The sequence below is a fragment of the Sardina pilchardus genome, chromosome 9, assembly GCF_963854185.1.
Source record: "Sardina pilchardus chromosome 9, fSarPil1.1, whole genome shotgun sequence".
NCBI classification, from domain to species: Eukaryota; Metazoa; Chordata; class Actinopteri; order Clupeiformes; family Clupeidae; genus Sardina; species Sardina pilchardus.
Window position 1 is genome coordinate 27,648,652 of NC_085002.1, and position 12,622 is coordinate 27,661,273.

Here is a 12,622-nt window from a genome sequence, read left to right on the forward strand (position 1 = left end):
AGGCCATAAACTATATCTACCCAGCCCCAAAGCACATCATAAAAACACCTGGAGTACAACTAGTTCTTCAACCAGAGAACAAACTAAATAATGGCAAGTATGTTGTTGACTAGTAGTTGCTGATGAATTTTGTCGATATGAATGGCACTTTACTCTCTCAGCACTTTACAATGCCTGAGTGCTGTCTGTGAAAATAACACTTTTTGGGAAAACTCACTTGCAAGGTGGAAAAACGTAATGGCATCCATGAAATTTAGACTTTCGGAAAGCTTGTCTTTAGCAAACACATTTCAACAAGTCAGCGCTGAGTTATAAACAAGTCACACACTTCGATCCATCCAGCTCTCATCAATATTACACGCGCACACACACACGCACCCTCTGCCCTCACTGTGCACTAACACACACTTGGCCTTCACTATGCACTAACACACACTCGGCCCCTAAGTGTGCACTATCTGGTGATAAAGACAGTGAGAGTGGATATTTGGAGTTAAAACTCATCAGTGGAGTTTACCTTTGACCCACCCCCCCCCCCCCCCCCCACCCCCCCATGGTGTTCATACTGTGAGTACTGGATACAGAGGATTGCTGAGAGGCGTGGGGGGGGGGGGGGGGGTGTACAGTGGGTCATGACACTCATGCAGTGGACTGAGGAGTACGATGAGGAAGAGGACGAAGATTAGAAGGAGGAGGAGGGGGGAGGGTTGGTTAGTCGGTTTGTGGGTTGGTTGGTTGGTTGGTTGGTTGGTTGGTTGGTTGGTTAGTTGGTTGGTTTCCATGGTGTCAGCTGGTCTCCATGGCATTACTTCTTGGCAAAGAGAGAGGCCAGGGCTCCGTCCACATCCTCCTCTGGACGGAGCGGATGCCACTGGGCGATGGGTCGGCGGGGGTTGGCCAGCATGTCAGCCCAGTGCTTCATCTCGGTGCCCTGCGCCTTGCTACCGATGAACAGCTTCCCGATGGCGTCGTTGGAGCCGATCTTGTCGTAGTCAAAGACGGTGACCACTACCAGGATTTTCTACAGAGAACGAAGTATGCAAATGTAGACGCAAGTGGGAGGGCATCAGTCACAATCTCTACATTCTCGTTTCTTACTTGGCCAGGTTTCCCAGATTCGTTAAGAAGCTCTTAGGTGCTAAGAACTTCTTAGGAGCGCTCTAAGAACGTTCTAAGAACACTCCTAAGAAGTTCTTAGCACATAAGAGCTCCTTAACGAATCTGGGAAACGCAGCCATTGTTGGTTGAAAATCTAACTTCAAAATAAAGTGGTCTGCAATAATTTGACTCTTATGGGGCTTTTCCACGGCATGGTATCAGCTCAGCTCAACTCTACACACTTGTTTTGGTTTTCCATTAGCAAAAACTGGCACCTGGTACCTGGTACTATTTTTGGTATCACTTTCGTTGAAGTTCCAAGCAAGCTGAGGCAATACCAAAAGGTGACGTTATAGTTATAGATAACAACGTTATAGTTGTTATCTTCAGTGTTGCCATGGCAATCGGCTAGCTTATGAGGGTACTTTGTTGCAGTGGAATACAAACACTTGGTACCAAAATCGAGTAGAGTAGAGTTGAGATGAGACCATGCATGCAATGGAAAACCCCCATTAGAGTCATCATTCTTGGCAACACTTAAATGTATGTGCTGTTACTATTACTTGCCACTGCCAACAGTGAGAATGACAGTGTTTCAGTCTTTTTGTAAAATTGTCCTTGTGCTTGACACCACACATAGTGTAAGTGTGTGTGTGTACTGTAGGTGTGTGTGTGTGTATACATGTATATGTGTGTACTTGTCCTGTAGGTGTGTGGACTGGTCCTTACCTGCATCTGTTCCAGAGGGATCTCAAAGCTGAAGGACTCGTTGTAGTAGGGGTTCAGGGTGTTCTTCTTCACCGTGGTCTTCTTCTTCTTGATCTTCTTGCCGTTCTGAAGCAGCTGGATCTTCACATAAGGATCTGTGTGTGTGTGTGTGCAGTACAACAAACATCAGGATAACTCCAAAAACTCACTGATCTTCTCAGAATGCCATTTAGTGAGTACAGTAGTATCAAACATGTCTCCATAATGAGTACTGGCTTAAGGTGCTTTGAATAAATGTCCGCTCCTTCTAACTCTGTCCCTTTCACCCCCGTGACGTGTTAAAATAGCTCTCCCGTAAAGAGGTCATCCTTTAACATTATCCTGCTCATCAGGGAACATGTAAACTTCTCAGGACTGGAGATATGTACAAGTGGACAAAGGTCAAAGTCAAAAGGGCCAAAAACCAAACAGGTGAGAATTGACCGACAGAGGCAAAATGCTGTGAGAGAGTAGAAAAAAGAATCAGTTGATCTCCTCACCGGAAAGTCCACCGACGTCCATCTTCTTGAGGTTCTTGGCCTCCAGGACGTTGACGGTGAGTTTGCCGGCTGTGGGCACGTAGCGCAGGGAGATGCAGATGTCTCCCAGCTTCTCCGGCTGAGGAGGTGGAGAAAGACACAGCAGTGCAGTGAAGATGGAGCTAATCCAGACTACAATGAACCTCTACACTATAGATAGTGCATCTGATAATCCAGACTAACAATAAACCTCTACACTATACTGTGGACAGTGCATCTGCTAATCCAGACCACAACAAACCTCTACACTGTGGACTGAGCATCTGTATGCTGAAGTCTAGGCATCCATGGACCCGTTCCACAGTTACAGTTTGTGTGCTTTTGTTTATTTTGTTTTCATTGTTTGTTTGTTTTTTATTTTCACCCCTGGGTACATTCCACAAAGTCATTGAATAAAAAAAACATTGTCATTATTAATTAAATCTGTCTGCTAAAGGCTTTAGTTACTCCTTTTCAGCAGAATAAAAACACTTTAATGATAGAATTTGCCTAGAGCTGTCCAAACTTTAACATGTAACTCCTACTGCTGCATATGCTCAGGGATAGGCACTAATGCAAGTTTAGTATACTGTATATCTAGATACTGTATATTCCATAAGTACTAGTGGTGGTGGGGGCCTTGACCAACCTCCTCTTTCTCCACGCTGTCCAACTCCTTCCACTCCTCAATGGGTTTTCCGAGGTCAATGGATTTGAAGTCGATCTTCACCTCCCCGATGATGTCGTGCTTGGAGAAGCGGTCGTAGTCGTACACGGACATGACTAGCGTCTTCCCGCCAAGCTCCTCGTAGGGCATCTGGAGGTCAACAGGGCACAAAGCGGTGTGAGAACATTGACGAGACGGTGACCATGTGACCTAATTATCACACTCCGTCAGGCAGGAGATACAGGTCCATGAAAACCAGAACGAACAGACTACTCGTCATTTCCCAACTATTAGCCGCGGCTTATACATTGATTTTGCAGAATTTCTTCAGCTATGAGGTTAATACAGGGGGGCAGGTAATATGGTGTTAATATGGTTTTGTTTCTTTTAATTTGCATAAAACACTGTCCTGCGGCTTATACACAAAGCGGCTTATATGCGGGAAATTACTGTACAAAATAGTTGTTATGAGCCGTAAGTGCAGCAAACAGAGCTACCGATGCACAGTTCCCATCACTCTATTTGTCAGTAGGGCTATGTGCATTTAAATGTAGATATATGTCTGTATGAGTGTGTCTCATTTGTGTTTTGAGCATTTTATGTATGCAGTAGTAAGCATTCATTTGTTATGTACTTCTTTAAGAATATACTACCCTAATGATGTCTGGTACTTGACAAGGACTGCACTTAATCTCCTTGCATTTGTTGACGGAAGAAGGAGAATCACCTGCTGATTTAGCTCATCCTAATATCGACATATTTGTGTAATAAAAAAAATTGTTGTTCAGTTTTGTAGCTAAGGTCTGTCGGCATAAACACTGTTTAGTATGATTAGTATTTATTGTTTGGGTATTGATGATCTTCACTTTAGTGCATATTAGAGGTAAAGGACAGTGCTTATGCTAGAAAACAGTGTGACACACACACACACACACACACACACACACACACACACACACACACACACACACACACACACACACACACACACACACACACACACACACACACAGTATTAGTCAAGCGACATCAAAGACATAATTACTGAGCTACAGGGTCCTTACACATCATTAGTGTTTGAAGGGAGCCTCTCACACTTCCACTCTGCTAGACTGTGTTTCCATAACGCTTCCTAACAACTCACAAGGTAGAATTTGATTGGCTTCAGGTTATGTATTAAAGTGCAATATTTTCATTCCTTTGTCTTACTTCATGGTCTATTTTAGAGTGTTACATTAGCCATACATGGACACTTCTTTTCCGATTAGACATGGAATAACAGCTCAATCGGAATAAAAAAATGTCATATACTGTAAGCATCTCTATCGGAGAGAAAATTCCTGATCTGATAAAAATTTGATTCAGAATGAATTATGAATGAACACTTCTATTCTATTCTATTCTATTCTATTCTATTCAAAATTAACACCCTGTACAGTCAATCGGATTGCCTGCTGTATCTTCTCAACGAAAAGTAGGCAACAACGGCTATTCCAATCAAATATTCTGAAGCAATTGAGAGCACCTGATCGTTCCCCATGTAAACAGACAGCACAATTTTTTTCAATCGGCATAGTTCAATTGGAATGACAAAAAACTGTCCACGTAAACATGCCTATTTTCACTGGTAATACTTGTGACTGGTTCTATTTTATGGTAGATTGTATTCTGTGAGAGAATGTTCTAGTTCTATTTAACAGTAGAACGTATTCGGTGAGAGAATGTTCTGCTGCACAGGGTGTGGTGGAGGAGGGAAATGGCTCTGATACCAGTGTAGCACTGCACAACTGTGTGAACACACACTCTCTCTCACTCTCTGTCTTTCGCTCTCTCTCTCACACACACGCACATGCACACTCACACACACACACACACACACACACACACACACTCTCTCTCTCTCTCTCTCACTCACACACACACACACACACACACACATACACTCTGTCTCTCTCTCACACACACACACACACGTACACATACTGTACACACACACACAGGCACACTTACACTTATAGCTTCACAGTCACACACACACACATGTTCATACACACACACCGTCTGGCACACACACAGTATAGGGGCCAGAGATCTGACCAGTGGAGGCTTTTAAAGTCCCTCCAGGGCTCATTAGGAGCTGGGCTGGACTGGAGCTCCACTGGCTCCTTCACACGCCAGAGCCCTGGAGAATCTCCCATTGTTCTCTTACTTGGACCTCAGGAATGGACATCACACTGTAAGCAATGGCGGTGGAGGTCGAGGGGAATAAGGGAAGATGATTCTCAGACAACCCTTACACTTACTCTTATTGTATTTCTACTTTACCTGCTTTTTGATCCTTACTTTGGCTTATTTTATTTCCATTTTTATACCTTTAGTATATTTTACACCCTATTATTCTTATTTTTACTCCGTGTTCTTATGTTTACTGTACCTTACATTTGACAGGCTTTTATTACATTTTTTAAAAAACAGCATATTTTACTCCCTTTTTATTCTTATGTTTACTTGGTTTTCTTTTTCTTTATTGCCTTTTAAACAGTTTAATTCTCAAGGCAAAAATTTGCATTCATGTCATGAGGTCAAAATACGAATGTGCACCTGTAAGCCAGCCCGAACTGAGTATGGCTACGTCAGGCTACCTCACATGATTAAAGCTGCTGTATATTTCATACTGACAAGATGACATTTGAATGTTGTTGTTGTTGTTGTTGTCACATTTGATAAAAGTATCTGTGGCATACCGTAATCATGGCCATAAAAACCACACAATACACCAGCTGGAACAGGTACAGCAACATACTGTATGTTGGATATACACTAAATTGCGAGTACAAACTGAAAAGAACAAATCAAGCCATCTTCAATCTCCAATTCTTTTACTGAGAACCCAGGGCCTTGCAAAAAAAAAAAAAAAAAAAAAAAACAGCCCTTTCAAACTGTTGACACTGTACTCACCTTGAAGACGAAGGTCTCGTTGAACACTGGATTCAGGTTCTTCTTCTGCACCTTTGTGTCAAATTTCTTCTTCTTGTCAGGAAGAATGAAGACCTTTACGTAGGGGTCGGAGGTGCCACCTGAATCCATGGAAACCAGGTCGGCACACTGAAGGATGCCCACGCTCAACTGAACGACACAAAAGCATGGAACATTACAGAACATTCCAATCTTTCAGTATTTTTTATGTTCAGTCATTCTTTATAAACTGGTGAAAGCACTGTGCTGTATTTATGGGACAGCTCAAGGTAAGGCAAGCCAAGGAGAGAGAGGCTGCTACGCATGACTCTGTTCAGAGCAGTTGTACAGAGTTTACAGTTGAGGACACCTAAGTTCCTCAGAAGAACTTTACAGTCTCTGAGTGACAGTTCAACCTTTGGTGAACAGCTGATGACCCTTGTTCTTCGTTTTTAGGCTAAAGATCAGTGCCATAACATTTACTGTAAGGAGGACATTGGCTAAAATGTTCTACAAAATACATTAGCCTACACCAGGTGAGCTTTTATATACATAATGCCTTTCAATTGTTCTATCAGAGTCCACTGCACTCTAAAATGGAATCTGAAAGCTATTGATAGCTGCTGATTAAATGATGATATTGACTATTGAGTCTTCTGGAGGTGCTTAGACTTCCATCACCTGTGTGGGAGATCTATTTACAGTACTGTACATCCCCTTCCATACTGTACATCTATCGACTCGCGTTTCTTCTTCCGTATCGAGCTGAATAGAATAGAATAGAATATATACTTTTTTGATCCCGTGAGGGAAATTCAGTTCTCTGCATTTAACCCAATTTAACCGAATTAGTGAACACAATCACACAACCCAGAGCAGTGAGCAGCCTGGCCAATCAGCGGCGCTCGGGGAGCAGTGAGGGGTTAGGTGCCTTGCTCAAGGGCACTTCAGACGTGGTGGACTGGTCGGGGACCGAACCGGCAACCCTCCGGTTACAAGCCCGAAGCCCTAACCAGTACCCCACGGCTGCCCCTGAGCTGTAATGCATCGCTCCACCACTGACTAGCCTCTAACACGTCTGCTGTTCTGGTCAAGGCAGCTTTGGCTGAGGAAACTAGCTTCTCACATTTCTTCTGCTCGAACTGTAGTCAAGGTTATGTTTCTGTTCATTCATTTAAAAGGGACGTTTCACATGCATTAACACGAGTGCTTAAAGCGCGGCAGGAAAATGCTCCAGGTTTGGTCACACAGGCTTGATTTCATCCACTATGCTAGTACTACCAGCTGCATACAAACAGCAATAACAGAGGCTTAATTGTGCATTCATTAAATTGATCCATAATTGATGAATGAGCTGGCTTGCTTTTTGATGTACTGTAAATGCTGCTTTGTGTGTGGTAGAGTTGCTAGGCCGGCCTGAGGACAGCACAGTGTACATCAGGACAATAAAAGTGAGAATATTAAACTGGAGTGCCTTAAAGTGGTCTGCATGCCATGGAGAAATCAAAGCAGGATAATGACATTGCGTTTTTTATCATCAGAGCTTATGTAAGTCCCCTGGTACCCAGCGCTGACTCAGCAAGTCCTCAGGGGCCCCTCCAACAGTGACACAGCGTTATCACGGCTCCCCAGCGCTCGTCACAAATGCCATTACTATACAGGACCCACGCCTGAGCGGCCATCACAGCCCACATATTGAGCAATATACAGTAATGACACACACACACACACACACACACACACACACACACGCACAAATATTATGAATAGCAATGCAGCTAAAAGACTACGTGACATAACACACATCAATTATGCTGTGTTCAAACATCAGTGCATCACCTATACCTGTCAACCCTCACATCTTTTCTGGGTTTCTCACGTATTTTAACTTTTCCCCACTGTCTTCCCATTTTAATATTTTCCCGTAAAATATCCCATAATGCTCTCATTACTGCTGCACCTGTCAGCCTCTGTTGTTCTATTGCTACCCTCCCCCCCCTTCCAGCGAAACAGATGTTCCCAAAGCGTTGTTTTGCCTGCTTAAAGGTGACATTAAAGTGATATAAAATAGACAAATAGATAGCAAAGTAGACCTATATCTCACCACTTAATTTAGTCAGTGCCGGAGATTTGTAGTCTGAATTCTTGCTGTTAGCAGAGGGACACAGAAAGATGAATAATGACATTGTCCCTTATTTTGTGTGAGATATCCGGGAAATCTCCCATATTACCAATGCTGCTCAATGCTGACAGCTACAGTACCACCTTCACCTTCATGTGACTCAGCTATAATTCAGAATCATGACTCAGCATTAGTGAGGTAATTTCCAGTTAGGTGAGATCTGATGAGTGACGTTTATCTCTGTGTCTCACACACACACACACACACACACACACAGACACACACACAGACAAACCCTGGATGACTGACCGACCTTATTGTCCGTGAAGTCGTAGGCCAGCGAGTACTGCAGTTTTCCGAGCATCTCGACCTCTTTCTCCTCTTCCTCCTTCTCTTCCTCGGTCAGGCCCGTCTCGCCTTCGTCGTCGTCGTCATCCTGATGTTTCTGTACGGCGGGGGATCATACGGCTGGTTAAACCCTTGAGAGACGCAGCGTGGCTAACACTCACTAGTCCCTGCTTCAGCATGCCACAGACTCGGGGCTTCCCCCCCCCCCCCCCACACACACAGGGCCGGAGTGTTGTAAGGGGCCCCCGGGGGCCCCGCAGGGTTGCGTGTTTGGCCTTGCGGCTCCGTGGCCACACTGATGGATGCTGTCAGTCACTCATGGGAGGACGCAGGCAAGTGACTTGAGTTCACAACCAGGCCTTGGTGACACACACACACACACTCTCTTGACAGCACACATGCAAGGATGCTTCGCTTCAGTCAAATTGGTCAGGGATCGTCAGGTGCACTACCTGTCCTCAGAGGAAGGCAGTTACCTGTGCTTAACGTAACCTGTTTTTTGGTGGTCAGTTACCTGCGTTCATATCTACCTGAGTTCACAATGATTTTTTGGGTTTTCTTGCGCGTCTGCTTCACTCCTGCTTGTTATGGTGTGAATGTTACTGTCAACTAATTGCTTTCCACTGCCTGTATGTAGAATCGTGCCTCTCCCTTTAGCTAAATGCTTTTGAGAAATACGCACAAGCATCAGCCATCCGTCAGAGACACGCTGACTGTGTCCAAGTGATAAAAAAAGAACTGAGTTGATTTTTTGAAAATTTAATTTCTTTGTTCTATTTCTGGACGCAAGACTTGCTGAGTCGCAGTTTTGTGTGTTTTTTGAACTGCATCCAAAATCGCCAGTCTAAGTGGAAAGCTCTTCAAAGATCCTGAATATATTTCCTCCTTGTGCTCTCCATTCCCCATGGAGACAGAGCCTGCAGAAGGGCTTTAAAGAGCTTCTGTCTTTGCTGTCAGATCCTCCCTGCTCAACCGCACACTCCTCTCAAAATGTAGCCTAAGCACAGGAACCACTTCAAAAACATGAGATAAATGTGTGTTTTTTTCTCTCTCATTTTAGCAAACAATAATTGGTATTTCTTAGCAGAGACGCCAAACAAAACTTTTGGACTTTCTGGTCTTTCACCGAGGGTGTCAGAGAGAGAGAGTCAGAAAAAGAGATGGCCATATTCATTAGCTACAGTAGCCCATTCTCAGATTGATGGAAATTTTGTTCACAAATGATCTTTCCTCAACAGAGTCATACACATCGAATGAACAAAATAATGTGTCACCAAGTGTTGCTACTTTCAAGTCAATACATCATCAACTCCCTTGCAGCATATTAAAGAGCACAGCGGTAGTCTTTAAAACTACTTTCAGTTTTCGTGGGAAACAAAGCAAGCTACCGGTAATAGCAATTTGCTATTGCTAAGTTGCTATGATAAATATAGCATAACTGTAGTGTTAGCATAAGTTAGCATTAGCTAGCATATTGTCCGCTAACTGTGCTCTTTAATGCATGCAGCCATAGTGTTTCTTGTAGGTTGCCTCTGGCTTCATCCAACATATGTATTTTGTTAAATATTACAGTGAGTCAAGGTTCATATAGCATTCATATCTCATCAACAGTGTTAATGGGTTGGTGTTATTCAAGTATCATTAGAGATGCTAACATGGCTGGGAGGGAGGGCATAAACCACATTGCAACTGTCCTTCGTTTTAAAGTCATCATCATCATCATCATCAAGCAGCTGATTAGCTCAAACCAGGAAGTTACAATGTGTTTTGGTGTCCAAGCCCCACCCCCCCACTCCACCACAGGCGCCACCTGTACTTGCACCCGGCAACCAGAGAGCATCACCGCTTAACTGTACACCTACCGTCAGCCGGCGCCCCCATAGGTGGAGAGAGACGGCGCGCACAGCACACAGCACACACGATACAAAGCGAGGAGGAGGAGGAAGAAGAAGAGGAGAGCAGAGAGAGGGAGAGGGTGAACTCAAAAAACACACTACTACTGCACACAGTACACACACACACACACACACACACACACACACACGCCCAACAACAACAACAATAACTAAAGCTCCAACAACACACCTGAGAAATGACACACTCCGGCAGTTATAACGTCACAAGAGTTCTGAGAAAAAGACATGAGTAGGCTACACTCTACAGGGTTGTCTGTCACTCAGCACAGCTTTGCCTGGAGATCTGACAGCTTTGGAGATGGCTGCTGTGCTTTTCAAAATCCTCTCTGGCGCCCTGACTAGGCTCTAAAAGAGTGTGTCATTTGTCATCGAAGCAACGATGAATTACATAATGCACGGTGTATCACAAACACAGGAAAGAAAACTGGTGAAATGACAAGAAGAAGATGGACGACTTTGCCTCCTCCAGACAGTGCTGTAGAGACTAAAAGAATCATGTGAGATAGTTTTTGTTTGGTTGTTTGTGTTTGTTTTGACGCTGTAGTGTGTACTCTGTCTCCTTACATCTGCAGAGTGATAGTATTCCCATGCCTGAAGAAACAGGAGCATGGGTTACTGGCCTGTTCTGACCACATTCAGCTTTAAAAGCTAAAAGGTGTGACTTACGACGGTACATAGGCCTACAATATAAATCATAAATGTGTATGTCGTCTTGCATTAACGTCTCAAGTTAAGCTCGAGTTTTGGGAACGTCTCGATGTGTGAATGCAATCAGGAGTGTCGGGGAGTGGAGCGCTGAGCACTAGACATGGTTGTCGCCATGACAGCGGTCCACGTTGCCGTGGCGTCTCCGCGGTGACGTACATCTCCCTGCATGTTCTTCATGTTGAAGCCGTCCTTGCCCTTCTTGCCCTTCTTGTTCTTCTTCTTCTTGCAGCAGCACTTCTTGATGATGCAGAAGCAGCAGGTGAGGACTAGCAGGCCCGCTACCACGGCGATGGCGATGATCGCCCAGGGTGGCACTGCAGGGGTCAAGGGTCAACAAGGTCAGGAGGGTCATGTTCGAGGTCAGAAGATCAAGGTCACATAACTTCAGTATGGCAGACATAAGGTATTTTTTTTGTTTTTATTGTCTTTATTGATAGTGACAGTGGAAGCGAATGGGAGAGAGAGCGGGGATGGGATCCGGAAAGGACCATGGGGCGGGAATCGAACCCGGGGTGCGGTGCAGGTGCCCCAGCCATTTGTGTCACAGCTGGGGCCAAAACATGAGGTCATTTCTAACAGATCAGAGCAGTTCACAAGTGCGCACACATAGAAACGCATCCCATAAACACTTCACCTGCCTTACCATGGCTATATGGACACATGCAAATCTAAACGTGTTTTTATGACCAGGTGCAAATACTGTTGGTTGGAAACCTACAGCTGAGAGATTTCAAACCATTACAGTATAACCTCACCACTGGATACCTGGTGCATCAGAGAGAGAGAGAAAGAGAAGACGAGAAAGAAAGAGAGAGAGAGGGAGAGAGAGAGTGTGTGTGAGAGAGAGAGACAGACAGAGAGAGAGAGAGAGGACAAGGGAAAGGATGAGAGAGACAGAAAGAGAGGACAAGAGAGAGTGAGAAAGAGAGAAAGACAGAGAGAGAGGATGAAAGAGAATAAGAGAGAGACAGAGACAGACATAGAGGTCAACTGAGAGCGGTCAGGGGATCAGAGGGACTTGACTCACGTGGGATTTTGTCGATCTCGTTGAGGAACTTGCTCTTGATCTCCTCGAAGACGTCGTTCTTGTTGACGGTGCCCTCGGACTCGCTGGAGTTGCCGGCGGAGGTGGAGATGACGGGGGCCGGGGACGCCGTCATGATGCTGGTGGTGTTGCCGCCCGTGGACTCGGGGGCAACCATGGCCTGGGGCTTCAGCAGTTTCATATTCAGAGTCATGGTGGTGGTGCTGAGCAGGCTACACACACACACTACTCACACACTCGCTCCTCGCTCCGGGCCTGCAGAGGACACGCACACAGACACACACATACACACACAGACACAGACACACACAGACACACACACACACACACACACACACACACACACACACGTAGACACAGACACAGACACACACACACACACACACACACACACACACACACACACACACACACACACACACACAATGAAAAAGAACACATAAGTCTGGGTAAGTACACTTACACGCTTCAGGAAGTTCTATTATATCATATACAATA

The 12,622-nt window shown here is 44.7% G+C and overlaps 1 protein-coding gene across 3 annotated transcripts in view; it reads right to left on the bottom strand.

Moving 5' to 3' along the window:
- Positions 1-637: 637 nt before the first annotated feature.
- The window catches only part of LOC134091841 (synaptotagmin-2), a 57,113-nt gene continuing 45,128 nt past the window's right edge, over positions 638-12,622 (bottom strand). For 2 of the 3 annotated variants that reach the window (XM_062544526.1, XM_062544527.1), the window contains exons 2-9: positions 12,107-12,379; positions 11,236-11,393; positions 8,421-8,552; positions 5,989-6,156; positions 3,013-3,180; positions 2,346-2,463; positions 1,828-1,961; positions 638-1,021 (exon numbers count right to left, since the gene is read on the bottom strand). In XM_062544526.1, the coding sequence (XP_062400510.1) occupies positions 806-1,021; positions 1,828-1,961; positions 2,346-2,463; positions 3,013-3,180; positions 5,989-6,156; positions 8,421-8,552; positions 11,236-11,393; positions 12,107-12,317 (1,305 nt within the window). In that variant the 5' untranslated portion in view covers positions 12,318-12,379 and the 3' untranslated portion in view covers positions 638-805. The remainder of the gene's footprint in view (positions 1,022-1,827; positions 1,962-2,345; positions 2,464-3,012; positions 3,181-5,988; positions 6,157-8,420; positions 8,553-11,235; positions 11,394-12,106; positions 12,380-12,622) is intronic. The other variant, XM_062544528.1, reaches the window with a different exon arrangement.